The 20,184-nt window shown below is 44.8% G+C and overlaps 1 protein-coding gene and 1 non-coding gene across 3 annotated transcripts; one reads left to right on the top strand and one right to left on the bottom strand.

Moving 5' to 3' along the window:
- The first annotated feature begins 5,147 nt into the window (after positions 1-5,147).
- Positions 5,148-17,793, top strand: CMPK2 (cytidine/uridine monophosphate kinase 2). 2 transcript variants are annotated; one of them, XM_020777339.3, is made up of 5 exons: positions 5,157-5,829; positions 9,777-9,891; positions 10,981-11,182; positions 14,781-15,014; positions 15,713-17,793. In XM_020777339.3, the coding sequence occupies exons 1-5, from the start codon at positions 5,173-5,175 to the stop codon at positions 15,834-15,836; spliced, it is 1,332 nt and encodes a 443-aa protein (XP_020632998.3). In that variant the 5' UTR covers positions 5,157-5,172; the 3' UTR covers positions 15,837-17,793. The 2 variants fall into 2 exon arrangements, 1 of the variants encoding a protein (XP_020632998.3); XR_012087620.2 differs by lacking the exon at positions 10,981-11,182 and having other exon boundaries at positions 5,148-5,829.
- On the bottom strand, positions 12,613-12,780 carry LOC140703486 (U1 spliceosomal RNA). Its single transcript, XR_012082852.2, has one exon. It is a non-coding gene; the product is annotated as a U1 spliceosomal RNA (small nuclear RNA).
- Positions 17,794-20,184: the final 2,391 nt, after the last annotated feature.

Genomic DNA, 20,184 nt, shown 5'->3' with positions numbered 1-20,184 from the left:
ATGAGATCTGGGACATTCACATAATTTTATTAGTTAATATTCCTGTCCTACTTTTCCTCCAGGGAGTTCAAGGCAGCAAACCAGGTTTCTCTTCTTCTTGACATGCTCCTCATAATAGCTCTGTGAGATAGGTCAAAGTGAGAGAGAATGACTAGCCCAGTGAGTTTTATGGGTCAGTGGAGATGAGATCTTAGATCTGCTGAGTCCAGCGCTCTGACCACGACACCACAGTAGGTCTCAGATATTCCCACCGCTTCCTATCTATTCCATGCTGGAGCTGTGTTTAGGTCGTCAGTCTAGCCTGAAGACCTGCCCAAACCAGGAAATATTCAAGCAGCCTCATGGGATTGAAGTGGGTGGTAAGAATGGAAAAAGACCAACCTCTGTACAAACTACTTGGAATTTTTGCTAAAACAAGAGATAGCGATAAGGAAACAGAAAACCCCCAATCAAGGAGATGCCCAAGGAAGAGAAGCAGTGACAGGCACCAGAGCTGAGAGTTAAGTCATAACATACTTGGGTTGTTTGAAAGAGAAATGAGTCAAAGTGACATGTGGCAGGAGGATAACCAAGTAACGGGATTATAACATACAGAGGTACCAGATACATTGCGGGCACACATGAAAACTAGGGTAATCCTTATGTCCACTGATAGGCTCCATTTCCAAACTCATGTAAGGGATGAAAGAGGACAATGAAAAATACATTCTGTTGTTATCTCCAATAGATACAATACAGGACCAGGTTTAGGGGGTGAACGAGCTAGGGGATCACTTGAGATGCTAAACTGAGGGGACACCAAGCAAGCCAAAAGGAGCACTTAGCTGAGCTCAGGGAGTGTGTTTTTGAAAGTACTGCTTGCAGGGATGGAGCATGGCAAAAAGCAAATAGCTAACCTTTTCCCAAGGTTCTTCAGCATGTTCAAGTACAGTACTGACCTTTCAGTTAACCTTGGAGAATCCCAAGTACCACCTCTGCCCCAGACCCTTAAACCTTCTGAGCAGCCCTGAAGAGCTGACTCCATGGAAAGGCTACCAAAGCTGATTTTCACTCACAATGTTATTTATCCTAGGGCTAGCCTTGAGATGTTAGGGAAAGCAAAATGATATAATACAGTATAAAGTTCAGGATTAATTGCCATTGACATTCACAGTTCGTTTAAATCTGCCCCCTCATTTTCTTCTCTCTTTTTTTGCTAGTTTGCCTTTTTTTCTGGGTTGACTGAATTCAAGAGGCCACCTAATGTATTGCACTAGCTTCATTTTTGACAGTTTATAGCAAATCTAGTAATTTTGTTTTTCAAGTGCCAATGACTGCTTCTTTAAAGGGAAGTGATCCTTGCAATGGCTTTCTTTGTTTTAAATTTGAAGAGAGTATGTTAGGCTAGCAGGCTTATCATGGGAATAAGTGTCACTGAACTCAGGTGGACTTTATTCTGGGCATACTGGTAGGCGGGACCGTTTGTGGACACAGTATTCTGAAGCATTCTTTTCTTGGGACGTGTTATGTACCAAAAACATTTGCACTGCAGATCTTTGTAGTTACTAAGTTGGAAGCCATATTGAATTCAGTGGGACTTGTTTTCAGGCGTATATAGTATTGTAGCCTAGATTTTCTAATGGTTTATTCCACTGTAAATTTGGAGGTACTGCATGTTGCTAATCTTGTTTTAATACGCCAGGAAATTCAGTGCTTCAAAAACACCTGTAGTTTATGAATGTAGCTACACCTTCTATGTCCATGATTCAAAATGCCATGCAATTGACTTTGGCTTGCAATACTGTGCCCACATTGCCAGTAGAAAAAAGCTGCTACGAGACACATAGCTTGAAGATCATTGACACCAATGTCGGCAGTCAGTCTGGTCTACGAGATGTCTTTGTGTGTCCACCGTTCAGAAAGATCCACCAAGGGAAGACCCCAAAACCTGACTCCCTTTTTCATCAGTTAACCACACCTCCACCAAACAGGATTGAGGTATGGTTGAAAAATTAATTTTTCTTCCACAAGAACGGGCAGTCGAATGTTGGCTGAAGACAGTTTCAAGGAAGAAGGTTGTAGTAGAAAGACCAGCATGTGGGATTTACCATTAACATTTGAAATGCCTTCAGCCACTGAGCTGGCAGTCCATTGTGTCCCTGGATGATCTGTTAATGCCATCATCATTTCCTCAACATTGTGCTAAACTTCAGAAGAGTTACAGTGGACCCTCTACTTACGGAATTAATCCGTATTGGAATGGTGGCTGCAAGTCAAAAAGTCTGTAGGTCGAATCTCCATTGACCTACAATGCATTGAAAACCGATTAATCCCATAACCAGTGGTTTTCATTCTATTTTTGTTCCATTTTGGTTTTTTTCTGGTCTGTAAGTCGATTCTCCGGCTGCAAGTCGAATCTAAATTTTGCAGCCAGAGAAGTCTGTAACTCGAAAAGTCTGTAAGTCGAGCCGTCTGTAAGTCAAGGGTCCACTGTACTGTGCTCGGATCTGGTCTACTGCTGCAAAACCAGCAACTGAAGATGCAGGCTGCGCTTTGCAAAAGCTTGTCAAACAAACAACTTTAATGTGCCTGAAGACTCTGTTGGCTCCTTGTACTTTTCTTGGAAACAAACTACCAGCCTTTTAATTTATTTTTATCAATTCCCTTTTACTTTTATTCTCTCAGATGAACGGAATTCCCATTACCCTTTTTGCTGCATTGGGACATACATCAGTGGAGGGTCAGGCTGTCGGTGGCTACCAGCCTCATAAGCTGTGTGCTGCTGATACAAGCACCAGTCACTGGCAAACACAGGAAGAAGTTGTGCTCTTCTTAGTGTGTTGCTGGCAGGCTTCTAAGACCAAGCGGTTGGCCATGGTGAAAATGTGGACCTAAACAGGTCTCTTCAGATTCAGCAAGACCTCCCGCCAAACTGTATAATAATGTGTGTCAGTCTTGAACCTGTCTCTTTTCATTGATTATGCCTTTACCCACTGGGATACACATTCCAACATAGATTAATGTCTCTGTGAGATAACACTAAAACCCAAATTAATTACCGAGTGCCCATTATTAGGAATTGGAATGCCTTAAAAGTGTGCTGCTTAAGTGCAGAAAACAGCTGAAGGAGAAAGTGGCAGCCCTGATATTTTTTGTAGTTTGCAAATTAACTTCCCTCTTTCACAACCTATTGTTAGGAGATAAGCGCAGGCTTCATTTGCAGCTCGGCTTCTTTACAGTTAAGCTCAGTCACCAGTCTGCCAGAATTACATGTCTAGAATGCTAACAGATTTCCAGCTTCTGATTATTTTTTAAGAAAAATCTATTACTGTACTTGCTTCATCTTAAAGGGCCAGTTGAGAAGCTGTCTCTCCCCCCCCCCCCCCCCGTCAATTCCACAGCAGTTGCTTTGGCTGCAAGTAGTTTCCTGACTAGTTCTTTAAGAAAAGGCAAAGATGCAAAGAGGATCAATTTCTGAAAGAAAATAAGGACTTAATTGTAATAATGGTTACACAGCAAGGTTAATATTTTCAAGAAATTGGAAAAATGACAACCAAATTAATTTGGAGGAATGGTATAGAGAATTATGGGATATGGCAATTAATGATAAACTGACGTGTTAAGAAAATTTATCAAGGTTTATATAAAAATAATGATTTTAAGAAAATGGAATGTATTTCTGGAAAATGTATTTCTGGAATGCACTATGTGTTTCAGAGAGGGAAGGGGTATGCAACTGAGGGAAGAAACAATAATTTTTTGGAGAGAAAATGGACTGAACAAAATCTTAAAATATTATTAATACTGGCCCTGAGGGTGAAGGTGGCACTGTTATATTATGTAATTGTATTTTATTGTGGTGGTAGGTTTATGTTGTCTGTTTGATGTTCTTTTAATGAAATAAAATTTAGAAAAAGAAAAGGCAAAGATGGGCTGCAGGAGCAATTTCTGTCTGAACAGGAAGACTTGATTAGATTTCATAGGAGAGAAGCAGCTCCAGCCTGGACGTTGGTTTCACCCTATTCTTTGGCTAACAATTTGGATTTTAAGGCCCATCTCTTAAGACAGAGGACAGTTGCAGGCCATCTAAAACTTCTACTCTGGAGTTTTAGAAGAGGTAGCCCTGTTAGTCTGTACAAGTACCTTGGGGGGGAACCCACAACCACACACACACACACAACAAAACCATGGTGGCACCTTAAAGACTATTATATAGTGGTGCCTTGCTAGACGATGATAATCCGTTCCACTGAAATCGCTGTTTAGCGAAATCGTCTAGTGAAAAGCATTTCCCCATTGGAATGCATTGAAACCTGTTTAATGCGTTCCAATGGGGAAGAATCGTCATTGTCTAGTGAAGATCAGCCATAGGAAAGCCGCTTTGCAAACTGCCAATCAGCTGTTTAAATAGCTGTTTTGCGAAGCTTATGTCCCAAAAACACCCGTTTTGCGAGCACGGAGGGAGCTGTCAAAATCGTCTGGCAAAAATCGGTTTGCGAAGCAGGGACCAAACATTGTCCAGTGAAATTGCCCCATAGGAATCATTCTCTTGTGAATCGCTATAGCGATAGCAAAAAGTCAATGTCTAGCAAAAAAAAAAGTCATGTGGGGTAATTGTCTAGCGAGGTACCACTGTAGTTTCGTGTGAACTTCGTGGACATGTTCTCTTCGTCAGACATAAGGGGGTGGGGAATGAAATACTACATGAAATAGTCATCGCACCAGTAAAACACACTCAACATTCCTGGGCTCTACCCATCTCACATGCCGTGATTTCTATGGCCCGGGTTGGTACAAGGCTGTACCCATTCCTTCAGGGGACAACGAAGCGGGTGACCCGTTTCGCCTTGGAAGGAAATGCGGATCGGCTTCGGTGGGGGCGGGGGAGGAACGATCCCAGGCCCCGAGGGATAAGAGGTGCGACCGGAGGAAGCCCTGCCCGACTGAAGCGCGCCAGTTTCGTTTCCTGCGGCCGCCGGCTCCCTTCCCTTGGACTCCGGTTTCGTTTCGTCGCGCGCCCCTCGCCGCCCGCGCCTTCGGTTTCGTTTCTTCCCCCGCGCCGCCACCGCCGCCGCCTCCGGGAGGGGCACGCGCTGCTCTCTCTCAGCCCAGCCCAGCCCAGCCGGCCCGGCGCGCGAGGGCGGGAGACCCGGACCCGTCGGCGCCCCCCCCCCCCCGAGAGGAGGAGTAGCGATGCTCCCGCGCGGCCCTCGCGCCTTCTCCCAAGCGGCCGCCACGGCGCTGCGCCCCCCAAGTGGCGGCGCCCCGGAGCGCCTCTGCGTGGCGGAGCTGCCGGGCTCAGAGCTGGCTTACTTCGCCGAAGGAGGCGGCGGCGGCGGGCGTCCCCCGCGGGGCTTCCTGCCGCCTCCCGGCCGGTGCTTCTCCTTCTGCGTGCCCAGCGGGCCAAGCGCCGGCGAGCGGGTCCGGGCGGCCCGGCTCCTCCGACGGGCCGAGCAGCGGCTGAGCCGGGAGCCTTTCGGGCCGGGCGAAGTCCTGCCGCTGCTGGCCTACGCGGGGCCGCCGGGGTCGAGGCCGGAGAAGGGCTTCCTCGTGCGCGACCGGCGGCGCCTGCCGGAGACGGAGCGCGCTTTGGAAGACCTGGTGCGCCTCGTCCTGCCGCCGCCGGCGCGCCTCCTCTCGGTCTACGAGGCGGCGGCGGCCGAAGACGGCGGCGGCCCGCTGTGGCGCTCGCTGTGGCGCCTGCAGGGGGCGCCCGAGAGCAAGGTGCTGCTGGGCCGGGCGCGCGTGGCCGGAGCCGAGGAGCCCGCGCTCCACCCGGCCGCCGCGCACCTGCTCGACGGCGCCGCCGTGTTCGCCTCTTTCGAGGCCGCGCGCGCCATCCTCACGGAGGTCAGCAGAGCTTCTTCCCCCCTTCCCTTCGGCCAGGTCTCGCTCCGGAGCGGAGCTCAGGCCTGCCTCTCACCACCTACCCACCTCCGTGCTGTGGCTGGCAAAGACACAGGGTGAAGCAGAGTGGCTCTGGGCATGTACAGAGCGTGGGAGTAATCGCCCAGAGCCTTTGCGGAGAATGGGGGAGGGCGAGGGGAGAAGGGGGGCACAGGTGTCGTCCTACACCGCAGGGTCTCAGAATCAGGAAGCACAAGGATTAAAAATACAGTGGCAATATAATTTGTATAAAGAAGTAATAGGTGAAGAATGGGATAAAATATGGGATCAAAGAATTACTGTATGAAGAACACGTCTGTAAGGATAAAAGAAAATTATCGTAAGTTAATATAGAGGTGGTATTTAACACCAGTAAAATTGAGTATAATTTATTTATTTATTTATTATACTTATGTTCCGCCCATCCAGTCATAGACTACTCTGGGCAGCTGACGTAATAAATAAAAATGCATCATAGATAAAAATGTATCCTCACTATGCTGGAGGTGTAAAAAAGAGAAGGGGATATATATACATATGTAGTGGTTATGTGAAGTAAGAAAGCAGGAATGGAAGCAAATTTTTAAAGAAATAAGGGAAATAACTGGATTAAATATTCAAATGTCCCTGTCAATGGCTTTATCGAATATGGTCAAGAAAGATCAATTGTTCAAAGAAAATAAGGACTTAATAGTAATAATGGTTACGGCAGCAAGGTTAATTTTTGCAAGAAACTGGAAAAATGATAACCAACTCAATTTAAAGAAATGGTATAGAGAACTATGGGATATGGCAATTAATGATAAACTGACATGTGATATGAAAGAGTCCTATCAAAAATAATGATTTTAAGAAAATATGGAGTATATTCTTGGGATATGTATTTTGGAGAGGGAAAGGGAAGGAGTTATACCGAGGGACGTATCAATGGTGTTTTGGAGAGAAAATGGACTGAATTTTAAAAATATTAATGCTAGCCCTGAGGATAATAGTGGCACTGGTGTATAATGTAATTGTATTTTATTGTGGTGTTAGGTTAATGTTGTTTATGACAGATGTTTGTTTAATAAATGTATAAAGGAAAAAAAAGACCTAACCTGAAAATAAGCCCTAGTATGATTTTTCTGGATGCTCCTGATATAAGCCCTACTCCAAACTAGTTAAGTGAAACCACACTCTCCACCAGCATGCAGTAAGTAGAAAAAGATGACATGACTAGATGTGAATAAATGTAGATGGCTGTACATGAAAATATTAAAACATCCCCTGAAAATAAGCCCTAATGTGGTTTTTGGAGCAAAAATTAATATCTGACCCTGTCTTATTTTGGAGGAAACATGGCAAGTACAGTACGTACATATGCATATACATATATACCCTGCCTTTCTCCTTGAAAGGGACCCCAGATGGCTTACAACAATGAAATGACAAGCTTTGAAGTTGGAAGTAGTGAGCATGTATCGGTGCTTAGCACCATTAAAAGACAAAATTTAAAACTAGGAACAAATTGCTGCAAAAGTACCGTAGCAAGTGGGCTTACCTTTTTCTATTTGGTTGGATAGGGCACTTTTAGGGTTGGATTGAGGTTGCACCCATAAAATCTGCATTTTGTTATAGCTGTCCTGTCTTTAAAGAACATCTACCGGACTGATGCAATTTTGTTGGGCCTGGCAAGGTGCTGTGCAGGGTTTAGGATGCACCCGGGGGCCAAGGCGCAAGTTACAGCAAATGTTGAACCTTAGCATTTTTCAGGGTAGAAATTAACCTCCGGGTTCTGGCAGGGATGGGGCTTCTTCGCTGTGGAGACACATAAGCTGGCACCCATCATGAGACCACACTGCTTTAGCTGCCCTTCCTCTGCCCTAACCTGAATCTCCCACAGTTCAGCTTCATTAGAGGACCCTGGATCCCTTTGGGACCATGGAGAGGAGACACATTTTTGGGGATGGGGAAGCTTCTGTGCCTTTAACAGTCGTAGGGAACAGGGAGTTCCAGCCCTGTCCTTGCTGGTCGTGCAAGCACTTTGAAATTCTGTGTTCTGTACAGGAAGTGGAGCTTTCACTTTCAGTTTTTGCCTGCTTATGTGGGCAAGGAGGTAATAGCTGTCTGCAGGGTACCATGTGCAGGTTGGTGATGATGAAAAGGAGTACCGTGGTTTATTTAATAACCAATTTTGGCTTGGTTGACCCACAGAGAACCAAAGGAATCCAATGTACCGTATTTTTTGCACCATAAGACGCACTTTTTCCCCTCCAAAATGTGGGTGGGGAAGTCAGTGCGTCTAATGGTGTGAATGCAGCAATTTCGTCCCTGCTGGCCCCGTGGGGGGGAGGGTCGCAGGGGTCCGGGTGAGCCTTCCAGGACCCTTGCGAGGCTCCCCCACCCCCCCACGGGGCCAGCACCGGCGAAATCACCAGCTTCCAGGTGGGGGGAACGTCGCAAGGGTCCTGGAAGCTCACTCAGATCCTTGCGACGCTCCTCCCACCCACGCACGGGCCAGCACTAGCAAAATTGCCAGGTTCTGGGAGTGTTTTGAGGCTTCCCAAGCCTCAAAACACTCCCAGAAGCTGGCGATTTTACCCCACCTGGCCCCATGGGGGGGTGGGGGAGCGTGGCAAGGGTCCAAGGGAGCCTCCCATGACCCTTGCCACCCTCCCCCCACCCCCCCACGGGGCCAGCCCTGGCGAAATCGCCAGGTTCTGGGAGTGTTTGGAAGCTTGATAAGCCTCCAAACACTCTCAGAAGCTGGCGATTTTACCCCCCCCGGCTCCGTGGGGGGTGGGGGGAGGGTGGCAAAATCGGGAGCTTCCAGGACCTTTTCTGAGCCTGGAAAGGCTCAGAAAAGGTACTGGAAGCTGCCTATTTTGCCCGCTCTGTCGCCCGGGGGAGGCAGGGTGAGTCTCCAAAGGGTCCTAGGGTGTGTTCTAGGACTCTTTGGAGACTCACCCTGCCTCCCCCGGGGGCCAGAAGGGGCCAAATCGCCACCTTCTGGGGCTCTTTTGAGGCTTGGGAAACTTCAGAACAGCCCCAGAAGGTGGCGATTTCACCCCCTTTGGCCCCTGAGGGAGGCAGGGGGAGGCTCCAAAGGGTCTTGGAACACACCCTAGGACCATAAGATGGACCTCTCCATAAGGCTCACCAAATTTTAGGAGAAGAAAGCAGATAATTTTTTTCCTGTGTTCTTCTCCTAAAAATTTGGTGCGTCTTATGGAGCGAAAAATACGGGTATGTGGAAAGAATTGTAAGGGGAGAAGCAAGGCCTCATTCAGACTTTCCAAAGAGGACCACTGTATTTTCTTCTCATCTCATAAAAACTCAAAGATTTCCTTCAGGCTGACCTCACTTTTTTTTGATGACTTCCTGTGCTATGAAGCATACATGGGGTTGCCAAAGTTAGGGCTGCTGCACCCTTAGTAGATGGGTAGAAAGGTCAGCAGGCGTAGCTGGTGTGTTGAGGTGCACCAGTAGAATTTCTCCTTCCACACCTATTAAAATAGAAGGGCTCTTATTTCTTTGGCACCTTCCTTGGGCCCGATGTATTTGCTGGGAAACGACCCAACCAATCCCAGTGCTAAACAGGTCTGCTTTATTTTTCTTTTAAATTTTATTTTAAAAGTTAATAGTAACAACACTAACATAAAAAGTGTGTACATACAATACAATACATCTATAATTCCCCTCCTGTGCCACCCTCACGACTAGGTGACCAAAAATATCATTTTAATCCCTTTTCACCCCATTCCACTCCAAAAACACATTGATTCTTCGGTTGGCTTATGACCTTTCCCTTTCACAAAGACCTATTTCAGATAGAAATTCCATATTTCTTTAAAATCAAATTTTTGTCAGTCCCCTTCTTGCTTTCATTTCACATGTTAGTATGTCTGACTTTGAACATACTTTCTGTGCAGTGCCTTTCCGTCATTCCTGAAGCCAAAGCTGTTCTTGATCTTGTGGATGGGTGCCCTGTCCGTCCAAAGAAGGGAGATTTTCCTGTGATCGTTATTGAAGGACTGGATGCAACAGGTAGGTCATAACTAGGTACTGTAGTACAGTATAATCTAAAGGACTGCCATACATGTCATACACTGATACAGTTTATCTCTCATGGAGTGCATTTCATGCTAAGTGTCAAAACTGCTTGGCATCACATTTATTCCAGAATGGTTAACACCCCCCTTTTTTTCTGCTGAGATGATGCTAAGGTTGCAATTCTGTATGCATGAACTTGTGGGTAAGTCCTGCTGAACTTAGTAGGATTTATCTTTTGAGTAGAAGCCATAGGTGGCTTCATGAAATGCAGACTGGGGCTCCTGTACCTTTAATAGGTGCATGGAAAAAAGGAATTTCAACCAGTATAGCTGGTATGCTGGCCTAATTAGGATGCACACATTAAACGGGTGGGTAACGTGGCCCTCCAGGTGTTTTTGCACTATTACTTCCATTATTCACAGTCAGCATAGCTTGAGAAAGATGATAAGGTGTACAATAAAAAAAATCTGGAGTTTCACAGGTTCCCCCCCCCCCCCCCGCACACTGGAGCATACATTTTTTCCTTTCAAGTAAGTCGTCATAGTCTCCCTTTCTCACTACATCTTCCAGATGAGCCCTAGTAGATTTTAACACTTCTCTGATTTGTAGTTGCTGAAAGGTTTAAAAATAAAACCAGGTAGGTGACACATTTTAAAAGCATGTTGTGTGTGCTGTGTGGGCGTTTGCTGACATTCAGCTGCTTTGGGGGCTGTCAACGAGATAGAAAAGTAGCCTACGTGTGTATGTACGCATGCAAGCAAGAGAACTAATTGTTAGCACTTTGAAGGACTGGATTAATAGCTGTGGTGGCTGGTAGAAGCATGAGTTTTATTTTTATTTATTGCACTTTTAAATTGCCTAATAACCAGAATCCTCTAGGTAGTGTACAATACAACCAGTAAAAACAATGGCTGCGTGTAATGAAACCAACAGCAAAGAGGAAGAACAGGGCATAGTATAAAACCAGCAGCAAAATAGACAATTAGTCTGGCCCTGATCCTTAGACTGAGTGAAGGAGTTGAGAGAGAACCTCTCATACCGTGTCAGGAGTTAATGACATTTTCCTTCCTGGTTTGATTTTAGGCAAAACCACCGTAACCCATGCTCTGAAGGATTCGCTAAATGCTGTTCTGCTGAGATCTCCTCCACCTTGTGTCAGTCAGTGGAGGAAGGTGTTCGATGATGAACCGACACTCATACGGAGAGCTTTTTATGCTCTGACCAACTACATTGTTGCTTCTGAAATAGCAGAACAATCCACAAAATCCCCAGTGATTGTAGACAGGTTTGCACATGTAAAATACTGTCTTTATTGCATACATGGTACATTTTTGTTTTTGTTTTTTTAAAAAATTTAAGAACGGAGAAATCTTGTTTCATTCTCTTGTTAATCAATCATGTTAGTTAAGATTTTTTGTGATATTCCCAGAAGGGTCACAGAGATACCCTGAATTGTTCTAGAACTTCACAAACCATTTCCTATATGAGATTATTACTGAGGTCAGATTTGGCTCACTGTTGTTCTGACTTCCAGTCCTTTAACAAAGTAAAGAATGTAGGACCTTGTAAATTGAATTGCATTATTCAATTGTATTACAGTGGTACCTTGGTTTACGAACGCTTCGGTTAACATAGTTTTCAGGCTACGAATGAAAATCCATTAAAATAATGCTTTGGTTTATGAATTTTTTTGCACAATACAAAACAAGTTTCCCCAGTTTGCCATGTTTTAAAAGTTGATGTGTGATGTTTTAAAAGTTGAAGTTGGATGTTTGAAATGTTATTACTTGATTAATTATGTCCCTGTACAATATTTGTGCCTTTAAAGTGCACTTTATAAAGAGTTTTGAACAGATACGACTTTTTTTTTTAAAAAAAACTTTTTTCTGGTCTCCAGAACGGATTAATTGGTTTTCATTGTATTCCTATGGGAAACCGTGTTTCAGTTTATGAATTTTTCGCAATATGAAATGTCACGGAGAACGCATTACATTCGTAAACTGAGGTACCACTGTAATTCAGTTTACAGTCCGCTGTTACTTATGAGCTCTGGGCAGCTAACAGAACATGTTGGAAAACACAATTAAAACCTCAAGTTAATACCTAGACTCAGAAATCTAGAATCTGAGATTGCAAATGTATAAAATCGTAAGTCTAATAAGTATCCACTTCAGAAGCAGGTGACATGGGGACTGTAAGTCCCATTATCCCTAGCTAGCATCATCAATGGTGAGAGATGATGGAAGCTGCAGTCCAGCAATACCTGGAGAATCACAAGTTGTTCATCCTGGTCTAATCCATCATCATCATGTGTCATCATATACAGTGGTGCCTCACTAAACGACTGCCTTGAAAAATGAGGAATTCGCTAGACGATGACTTTTTGAGCAGTGTTGTGCTGCACAAAACGATTGTTCCTATGGGCAATTTTTGCTGGACGATGTTTGGGTCCTTGCCTTGCAAGACAGTTTTTTTTTAAACAGTTTTTTGGACCCTGTTTTGCAAGACAGTTCCTCCCCCCATTGGAACACATTAATTACATAAGATTTGTTTTTTATCCCAAAAAAGTAGGTCTTATGTAATTAATGTGTTTCTATGGGGGGGGAAGCATCTTGCAAAAGATTGCCAATGGGGCTATGGCTGCAAATTTAAATGGTAGAGAATGGTGAAAACAGCCAGGAATCAAAGGGTAAAGACATTGTAAAAAAAAAAAAACCAGGAAAATCACAAATATAATCTCTCATTAACACAAATTATGCAGTTGAGTTCCCCACATTTGGGGAAATCACAGGGATCAGCAGCACACCCAAAGTGCAATGGATGAGCCTCTCCCTGGGAAAACAAATTGTATGACATAGTATTTCCCCTACAAGGTATAAGTTAGAATGGCCCTTGCATCTCCTACCCCCTTCTGTCCCCTAACACCCCAAGTCATGATGACCCCCTGGCTGCGCCTCCCACTCAGTACAGGGCTGCACAGCCCCAGTCCTGCCAGCGGCCAAGAGAGCTCCTCAGTGTTTTGGGGTGCCCTGTGGGGCCCCCATCAGGGGCTAGGTGTTCCTCCCACAATCCTCTAGAGCAGTGGTGTCGAACTGTGGCCCTCCAGATGTTCTTGGACTTCAACTCCCAGAAGCCTTCACCACCACCTCTGCTGGCCAGGATTTCTGGGAGTTGAAGGCCAAGAACATCTGGAGGGCCACAGTTTGACACCACTGCTCTAGAGGATTGTGGGAAGAACACCTAGCCCCTGATGGGGGTACCGCAGGGCCCCCAAAAACACTGAGGAAATGTATGAAAGTGAGAGCTGGACCATAAAGTGGGCCGACCGCTGAAGAATTGATGCCTTTGAATTGTGGTGCTGGAGGAGCCTCTTGAGAGTCCCCTGGACTGCAAGGAGAACAAACCCATCAATTCTAAAGGAAATCAATCCTGAGTGCTCACTGGAAGGACAGATCCTGAAGCTGAGGCTCCAGTACTTTGGCCATCTCATGAGAAGAAAAGAGTCATTGGAAAAGACCTTGATGTTAGGAAAGTGTGAAGGCAAGAGGAGAAGGGGACGACAGAGGATGAGATGGCTGGACAGTGTCATCAAAGCAACTAACATGAAATTGACACAACTACGGGAGGCAGTGGAAGATAGGAGGGCCTGGCGTGCTCTGGTCCATGGGGTCACGAAGAGTCAGACACGACTAAACGACTAAACAATGACGACGAAAAGGAATCATCATTATCAGGAGCCAAGGGGCTGCTTTGACTCCTTTCATTCTCTTTCTTTTTTGCTGGAGAGGGAAGACTATCTGAGACCCATTGAATTTCCAAAGGTGAGGGGATTGTTTTTCCCCAATATGATATGGGGAACTGTGTTTTGCAAGATGATGTTTCCTATGGACAATTTTTGCAAGACAGTGGCTTTTTTCCCAGTTGGAATGCATTAAATGGATTTCAATGCATTCTATTGGGCACTGGGTTTCAGAAGACAGCGATTTCCACGGAACAAATTAAAATCGTCTTGTGAGGCACCACTGTAAATTCTGATTTATGGTGACCCTTTTGAGGGTTTTCCAGCTAGAAGAATACTCAGAATTAATTTACCTTTCCCTTCTTCTGGGGGGCACCCTGGCACTGTTCAGCTTGTCCATAACGAGACAAGCTGGCTCTACTCCCAGGAGGCCCAGTGGGGAATCAAGCTCCCAGTCTTTACCTCTGCGGCCAGATATCTAAACCACTGAGCTAGTTCTCAATTAATGGCTAGTTCTTTATGGTCAGCAGCCCTTCCATGCCACATTATATATTTGTACTGAAAGAAACTGGAAGAATTTCAAAAGCATGGCGTTTAAACTTCATAACAAACATTGGTATGTGACTTATAAACCAACATTATAACAGCATAACAAATGTTGTTATGTACCATCAAGTTTCAGCCAACTCATGGGAACCACAGTAGGGTATGTGAGATATTTAAGGAGTGGTTTTTTCAGTGCCCTCCAGTGAGTTTCCATGGCCAAGCAAAGATTTCAACCCAGATCCTTTTCATCTGATCCCATCACCATCCACTAAATCACAAAAACAAAAATGCCAGGTCTAAGGTGTTGGGAATGGCTAAATTAGCTCACTGAATTCAGACAACTTCATTTAAGCAAAGTGTACACGGCCTGAGAGATAAAATGGCCCTTAATTTTAAGCAGGACCCTTGGCTTACCCATACAGAAAACAGTGGCCAAATCAAGGGAGACTGTTTAAAGATTAACAATGCTACCTATTATTTCTAGACAGACCATTTGTTGTGCAAAAATCAGTTTTTAGATTATCCTTGAAGTAGAAGCGCTGCGAATGTCATGCCAGCCAGACTTTGAATCTCACGCTAACGCCTTTGATCCTGATAGGTTTTGGCACAGCACTGCTGCTTATGCCATCGCTACTGAAATCAGTGGGAAAATACAACATCTCCCTCCAGTTCATCATCCGGTCTACCGCTGGCCTGGAGACCTTCTAAAGCCTGATCTTGTCTTGCTGCTGACGGTTAGCCCTGAGGAAAGAATCCGAAGGCTGCAGGGCCGCGGGATTGAGAAGACAAGAGAGGAGGCTGAGCTGGAGGCAAATAACGTCTTCCGTCAAAAGTATGTACAAAATTTTTCATGCTATCAAGAGTCTTATGTTTTGTAATCATTCAGAAAATCAGAAATGTATGATAGTTCTTCGTAGTCATCAATTGGAGGTTCATATCTGGAAACTGTCTCTAATGGCGAGGGATGGGTATATGTTGTTCCCCGGCTGGAGAGGGGTCTTTCAACTCATAGTATGAACCATCCCTAGCAGAAGGATGAACTAATTAATCAATTATGCAAAGGAAAATTGGATGATTTCACTTTCTCCCACATGCAGATTTTTAAAATCTCTATTCAGTTCCAAAGATCAATGTGCCATTTTTGGCAAAATCTTCAAAATGAACTGGAACAAAAATTCCCTCCTATTTGGACAAGCCAAATTCACATTTGACAGTGATTCCTAGTCTAGAGAGAGAGCACTTTTCTGCCATATGGATATTATAGATGAGGAAAACCCTTAGCATTAACATGGTTGGCTCTACAGGGGTTCAGACTCTCAAAGCATTTTGAGGGTTCAGCCCTCAAAACACTGAGCTTGCATGATGAATCTCTCCATTTCCATTTCATACCAAGCGCTCTCCTTCCCAAACAGCAAGAAATACATGGGTTTTTTGTTACTTGTAAGGGTGTTACTGTTGAGACATCTAATGTCTATGAATTGTGTATGTAATTTTTTTTAAAAAAATACTGCCTGTTCTCTCTCTTTTAAGAGTTGAAGAGTCTTACCTAAGGATGGAGAATCCTGCATGTCAACCAGTTGACGCCAGTCCTTCTAGAGAAGAGGTTCTTAAAACTGTTCATCATCTGATTAAAAAGCAGTGTCATTTTCCGTAGCTAATTGTGAATGCACCAGTGTGGGTACTCTTCAGCACAAAAGGAGTCACTTCAGAATTCCATAGGAGATGACATAGGTATAAGAATGTAAGATATCTGCATTTTCTCTAAGGGTTGGAAACAGAAGTAAGAGGCCACTAGCTTTTATTGGATCTATTGCTTTGGGAAAGATGAAAGCAAGGTTAATTGTGCTTCTGTTAAGCTCAGGCATAGAGAAGTAATGTATAAAAGAAAAGGAAGATAAGGCTGCATGCTCCCTGTGTTGGATGGAGTTTGATATCCTTTATGAGTTGGGGTGGGGGAAAGTACAATACTGTATACATATGTACACATATATTTAAATTGAATTGGTATCACTTTATCATGCACTTGGCCCCTCTCCCCATTGTAAATTAACACGCAGAGAAAAGCTCTAACATGGAAGTTTGGTGGGGAATACTGAAGATTTGTGACAAAGAAATTCTAGTGGGATGTGGACAAATTGCAGGAATTGATTTTTCAGACAGGATTCATTCCCCTCCTTCCTTCATTTTGCTGTGTTACAGGAGTCTATAAGAGCCCATTGAAATCTGTACTCATTCAGAGTGAGGGCACCGCTTCTTCTCCTCACTACCCTTATGTTTGGGACTTGGCCAAGTTAGAATCAACTACTTAAGGATGTGAACTCATGAAAAATGTGAAAAAATTAGCAGCCTGCATGCCATTTTTTTTCTCAATTAGACCTGGGCTATTCATATTCAGGATGGAACAGAATGGTGCCCATGTGAATCTTCCTATGCCACACCACTTTTCTGTGGTTCATTGACGTAACCCCTCCTCCTCCATTTCCTTGTTTGTCTTGCTGAAATGGATTCAGATGGGGGAACAGGTTACAGCTTGAAAAAGGAAGGTTAACAGGAGTCCTGTGTAGCCTTATCAAGTGGAATCCAGCAATGGATCTAGATTACTGTGTTTAGATTGAAAGAGTTTAATGTTGGCCCATGACTGGTTATCGTTTTAGGTTGTTGAGATCTAAACCATTCAAGATGACCAAAGTCTGAGATTCTTCAAGTAAAATTGTGCACTGGCAGGAAATCTGCATTTTTTTTTTGTCTTTGTGCTATGCTTGTCAAGTTTTCTTGAAAGATTTCACATAAGCTTAGTGGGCAAAACAGGTCTTTAGATTTCACTGAATGGAACCAGATGCATTAAAACTTCATTTTCCTCTCTTGTTTTTGCCTGCTGATTTTCTAATGGTCTTGAATTTCAACAGGAAGACTTAAAATATCTTGCACAAATGCAAATAACTCTTGATAATACTCTTGTAATGGGTTAGTATTCCTTCTGACAGCTGCACTCTACTTACTTAGGTTCATGTATATAAAATAAGCCAGGTTGGGACTTTAGAAACTTCTTTTGGGGAGAGAAGAAGAATGACGAGCCCTGCTGAGCCAGGTCAAAGGCTCATCTTGTCTAGCATTCCATTTTCCACAATGGCTAACCTTACTGTATCTCTGCTTGGGGAGTTTGTTTAATCCTCTTTCGTTAGCATATAAGTGAATGGTGCCATCACAGCATTGGGACAATAATAACAACAACCTTAGAACTGCAGAGCTGGAAGGGCCTGTAGCGAACAGCCCTGCCCTCACCTGTCCGTCACAGCTCAGCAGTGGAGAAGGAGCCAATGAGAGGACGGAAGGTGGAGCCAAGGGGGGGGAAGGGGCTGGATATAAAGGCTGGTGGTGTATGGAGCATGAGGAGAGATTCTGTGAGTGAGAGACAGTGTGAAACTTAAAAGTGAACTTAGAGTGAGATAGAGTTCTGTAAGAACGCTGAATGGTACAGAGAGTTATTAGAGATTTAAAGTCAAAGTAGAACTGATGCAAACACAAGTGATTAGCAACCTGTGATGTACCAATTGAATATTAATCAGATGTTAACTCCCCTGATCAAATAAATGACATAAGTTTTGAAAGCACACATGTCTCCTTGATTAAGTGGTATTAAAGCAGTAATACCTGGTGGCAGTGAAGAAGGAAGAAGAGCGAGAACCTTGTGAAGGCCTGGGGAAACGGGGTGTCAGAGGGGATCGCCACAGAGCCCTCTGGTTCTTCTTCGTGGCCTCTGTGAATGCACACAGTTGGGTTGTTCTGCACCTGCGCTGAACTTCTCGGAGGTTTCTAGAGCTTAAAGACACGTGATTAGTGGGACGTTCCCCTGTGAAGTGCCTGCTCCGCCCATCACTGATCCCCTCAGTTCCTTTTTTTCACCATTTTTGGCTAAACCTGTTTCGGAGGCTAGAGCGATCTATTGAATTTATACTTCCTAGCGAACCATCGTTTATTTACCTCAAATTCTTTTCAATCTTCTTCCTTTATTCGACGTTTCCCCTGTGAGTTTATTCCAGTTTTTTCTCTGCCCGCGTTTTGCCGATCCCCCCCAAGACCGTTTTTTCCCTTTTGTTTCCTGCTCTTTTATGGGGCCCCCGGGCCTTTCAAACAGTGCATTCTATGTGCAAATAAAATCCTGCTGTCTGATGGCCATGACTATTGCCTCTTCTGCCTTGGAGAACCGCATCCTACACACTCCTGCTCCAAGTGTAAAAGGCTAACTAAACCAGTGCTAAAACTGTTTAAAAAGCTTAAGGTCTTACCTTTGTGAAAAATCTCTTAATCCACCTCCATTCTCTATGGAGTCTGCACGATCTCCAGACCCTCAACCAGATTGGCAAGATCCACCAATGCCTGCTTCCAGCCTCGTGACTTCTCCTCATCATAAGAAAAAAACTCAGCAAGGCATCCACGCAAACAGACCTGGCCTTTGCCCTCAGCCCAGCTTCCTAGGGAAAAGGGTCCAGGGTCCTGGGACACGCTCTTTTAAAGCAGGAAGTCCCAGCCCTAGGCCCCACCCCCAGGCCATGTGGTCAGGAGACAAAAAGAAAGCCTAGGGGAAAAAAATTCAGCAAGGCATCCATGCAAACAGACGTGGCCTTCGCCCTCAGCCCAGCTTCCTAGGGAAAAGGGTCCAGGGTCCTGGGACACGCTCTTTTAAAGCAGGACGTCCAAGCCCTAGGCCCCACCCCCAGGCCATGTGGCCAGGAGACAAAAAGAAAGCCCAGGAGAAAAAACTCAGCAAGGCATCCATGCAAACAGACCTGGCCTTCGCCCTCAGCCCAGCTTCCTAGGGAAAAGAGTCCAGGGTCCTGGGACACGCTCTTTTAAAGCAGGACATCCAAGCCCTAAGCCCCACCCCCAGGCCATGTGGTCAGGAGACAAAAAGAAAGCCCAGGGGAAAAAAAACTCAGCAAGGCATCCATGCAAACAGACCTGGCCTTCGCCCTCAGCCCAGCTTCCTAGGGAAAAGAGTCCAGGGTCCTGGGACACGCTCTTTTAAAGCAGGACGTCCAAGCCCTAGGCCCCACCCCCAGGCCATGTGGTCAGGAGACAAAAAGAAAGCCCAGGGAAAAAAAAACTCAGCAAGGCATCCATGCAAACAGACGTGGCCTTCGCCCTCAGCCCAGCTTCCTAGGGAAAGTTTTGAGGTGGTTGCCCAGATTACCTGTTTTCTTATGCTTGTGGAGCAGCGCTTTCCTTGTGTGAAAATTCACACACAAGACTTGCCATGTTTCATACTCTTGAAATCGCACGTAGATTTTTAAAAATGCAAGTTGTGAATAATGGATGCAGTTCTAAAATAAGCACAAGTACACATTAGTGAATGGAGAAAAAAGTATAGAATGCATGCATTAGTATAGTATACTGTAAAGTGCATATACGTTGTGAGAAATGCATATGAATGGGAATTCTGGTTTCAGCTTGATTCAATGAAAGACAGGTGAGGTTCTGGAATTCAATAAAACAACAAACACAAGGCTGAGAGCCTTGCTAATCTCTCTGCTAAAAGTTGCCCTCCAGCGCGCTTTTCTCAATGCTGATTCAGAACCTGCTTTTATGCAAGAAGGAGGCACAAACAGCCCTACCCCCGTTCTTTATACCATGTGTAATTTTAGAAGCCTCTCTTGTCCACACTTTCATCACGTTTCCAAACTATAAAGCTAATTGCCATATCTCCCCCCTGACTCCTGTGTGAGTCGAGGGAAACCCAAGGCCCCAGATGCATTCACATTTCTTGCACTGTGTAGTTGCACCCTGGGTGAGAGGACAAAGGAAAAAAGGCATCGGGAAAACTATCTGAAAAGTGGCACAAGTCTTTCTCCACCTTATAGCCCCACAAAAATGGGTGGCAGGGTGGCTGTAAGGGAATAGCTGTACAGTATGTGATGGGCTCAGTTTGAGTTCTTCTTTAGCACCTCAATAGTTGAAGTCTTCTGGGGCTGCATTGACTTTATGCAGGGAGTGGGTTCAGCTGT

Source organism: Pogona vitticeps, chromosome 1 (assembly GCF_051106095.1).
Source record: "Pogona vitticeps strain Pit_001003342236 chromosome 1, PviZW2.1, whole genome shotgun sequence".
NCBI classification, from domain to species: Eukaryota; Metazoa; Chordata; class Lepidosauria; order Squamata; family Agamidae; genus Pogona; species Pogona vitticeps.
The sequence above is the reverse complement of the archived record's forward strand: the minus strand, read 5'-3'. Positions and strand labels throughout refer to the sequence as shown.

Coding starts and splice junctions, on each gene's coding strand:
- CMPK2 (XM_020777339.3), top strand. CDS start 5,173: ATGCTCCCGCGCGGCCCTCGCGCCTTCTCCCAAGCGGCCGCCACGGCG. Junction 5,830..9,776: donor CGCGCGCCATCCTCACGGAG/GTCAGCAGAGCT, acceptor CTTTCTGTGCAG/TGCCTTTCCGTCATTCCTGA. Junction 15,015..15,712: donor AATAACGTCTTCCGTCAAAA/GTATGTACAAAA, acceptor CTCTCTTTTAAG/AGTTGAAGAGTCTTACCTAA.